This window comes from Dictyostelium discoideum (genome assembly GCF_000004695.1).
Source record: "Dictyostelium discoideum AX4 chromosome 1 chromosome, whole genome shotgun sequence".
Classification (NCBI taxonomy): domain Eukaryota; phylum Evosea; class Eumycetozoa; order Dictyosteliales; family Dictyosteliaceae; genus Dictyostelium; species Dictyostelium discoideum.
Genome location: NC_007087.3, coordinates 886,570 through 889,069, shown reverse-complemented (window position 1 = coordinate 889,069; position 2,500 = coordinate 886,570). Strand labels below are relative to the sequence as shown.

The following is a 2,500-nucleotide window of genomic DNA, read 5'->3' as shown; positions in this document are numbered from 1 at the left end:
TTTTTTTTAATTATAATAATAAATCTAAAATTATTTATTTGATAATTCAATCATTTTTAATTTGTTTTTAAATTTTCTATTAATTTTTTTACGATAAATAATATAAGATATGGCAACTATTAAAGAAATTGCAATAATTGGAACGACAACAACTACCGGAATAAGCCACTGTTTTTTATTATTTTCAGAATTTCCACAATCTGATTTGAAATTAGGTGTTACCAAAACTGAATAATCTGGATCAATAAAACAATTTATGCAATGTGGTAAATTCATTCCAACAATGACAGAATCATTACTTTTTGAAATTAAAGATGTTGAAATAAATGTTGATTTACCATCAGAAATGATTCTATTTAAAAATCTACCAATTAATATCTTTGAATTCTTTATAATAGTAACATAACCTTGTTGATTACTATCAATTATTGTATCTTTTTCATTGATGTCACATTCATCATCATTATCAATATTTTTATTACTAGTAGCTAAAGATTTAAATTGTAATTGTAGTGTATTTAAATTACTTGAATATTTATAATTTTCAATTAATATAGTTGTTTTTATTGAACCACCTTCCAATGAATAATCAATACCTGCAAAAGATATATTCTTTTCAACTTGAATCTCTTCAATTCTATATGTAATATTACAAGATCCATTATTTTGAATACTTTGAATAAATGAATAAATAAATTGATTACTATTACTATTATTATTATTAATTATCCAATTATTATTTAATTGATATTCATTTACTGTTTTACCATTTATATCAATTTCTAATAGTGAATAAAATGAAATTTGAAAGATTGTCTCTTGATTTGTAATATTTGTATTACCATTATTATAATCAATTGATGTATTTGAATTTGGTGATTGATTACTAAAAATACTACAATCGAAGCCATACCAATTTGTAAAGCAATTACAAAAACCAGTGGTTTTATTACATTGACCATTAATTTTTGAAGTACAATCATTTGGACATTCTTTAATTTGTTTAAAATATTCATATGAATTTTTTAAAGTATAATCAACAGAATTTTGATTAACTTGAATAGTGAATATTCCATCACCTGGTGGTGCTTCACAAGTGATTGTAGTTTCATTAGTTGTGAAAATTGGTAAACATTGTTTATCACCAATGAATACTTTTAAATTATTATGAGGATCATTACCAAACCAACCATTGAATATTGCTAAACCACCTTCAGTTGAACTTGGAATGATTGATGATACATATTGAGATGTGATCGTACATGTACTACCTTGATATTTATTTGAGCATTCACATTTTCCAATTGTAGTATTACAAACACCACCACCATTAAATTCATTACAAAAATCACAGTAGATTGGATCATCAGAGTATCTAAATTTACCACTATGACTAACAAGATTGTCAAAGGTGATATTATATAACAAAGGTCCACTACCAGCTCCAATCGATGTTGTTATTAATGTTATATTATAAAAGAGAACATTTAAAACGTTACCACCAATTTCAACACTTGGGGTGGTGAAACCTGAAAAATAACCTAAAAATTGGACTAACCCACCTTGATCTCTTTTTGGTGAAATTATTTCAAAAATGTATGGAGAAATTCTTGTGAAATTATATTGATATATTTCAGATGTCAAGTTTGTTGATGGTAAATAAAAGCTAACATTATAGATTTTATCTGCTATAAAACTATTAATTGTACAATAAGGACTTAAACTTGTAACATATTTAACAATACATTGCATATTATCGAAATAAATAGTTGGAATTTCATATGGTGCTCCATCCGATTGAAGTGCTGTACCAACAATCATAAAACTTGAACTATACATATTTGGAGGATCTGGGAAAATACCTTTAATAATTGGTGGACTTATTTCAACATTAATAGTTGTATTGAATGGAATTTCTTTATAAAATAAATTTACTGTAAAATTATTTTTCTTTAATATCGGATATGAAGCCATTGTTGAAAAGTAAATTTTCATTTTTTTATTTGGTATAAACGTAGTTAGAGAGACATAGGGAGTCGTAAGTATATTTTCTTGATTAGCATAACTCCAACCTAAATTCTCTCCTTCAACAAATGAATATTCGTTCAATGCAAATACAGCATTTGAAGTGAACTTTATTCCTGTACAATTTGGAAGTTTACCATTAACCATGTTTGTATAATTATTCCCCATTAAACTATCTTTAATTGAGTAATAATGACATATAAAACACATTGGTAATTCTGTTTGGAAATTATTATATGAAATATTAAAAGCATGATAACAAAAGTTTGGAGGTATAACACCATAAAACTTATTATTACCAAATACCATATTCAATGGGGGTCGTGTATCATTTGGTTGGAAAATATTTGGTAATTCACTTGTAATATTATTATTACTTAAATCAATTCCTAAGAATTTACCTTGAAAATATGAATCTGGTGGGAGTATATTTAATCCACAATTTAAATATTTTCTATAAAAATAATAATATAAT

General features: G+C 25.0%; 1 protein-coding gene across 1 annotated transcript in view; it reads right to left on the bottom strand.

The window, feature by feature from the left end:
- Positions 1-30: 30 nt before the first annotated feature.
- DDB_G0268352 (hypothetical protein) overlaps positions 31-2,500 on the bottom strand; it is a gene marked incomplete at both ends in the record, with an annotated part of 3,891 nt that continues 1,421 nt past the window's right edge. Inside the window, one exon of the mRNA XM_642228.1 lies at positions 31-2,479. Within this exon, the coding sequence (XP_647320.1) occupies positions 31-2,479 (2,449 nt within the window). The remainder of the gene's footprint in view (positions 2,480-2,500) is intronic.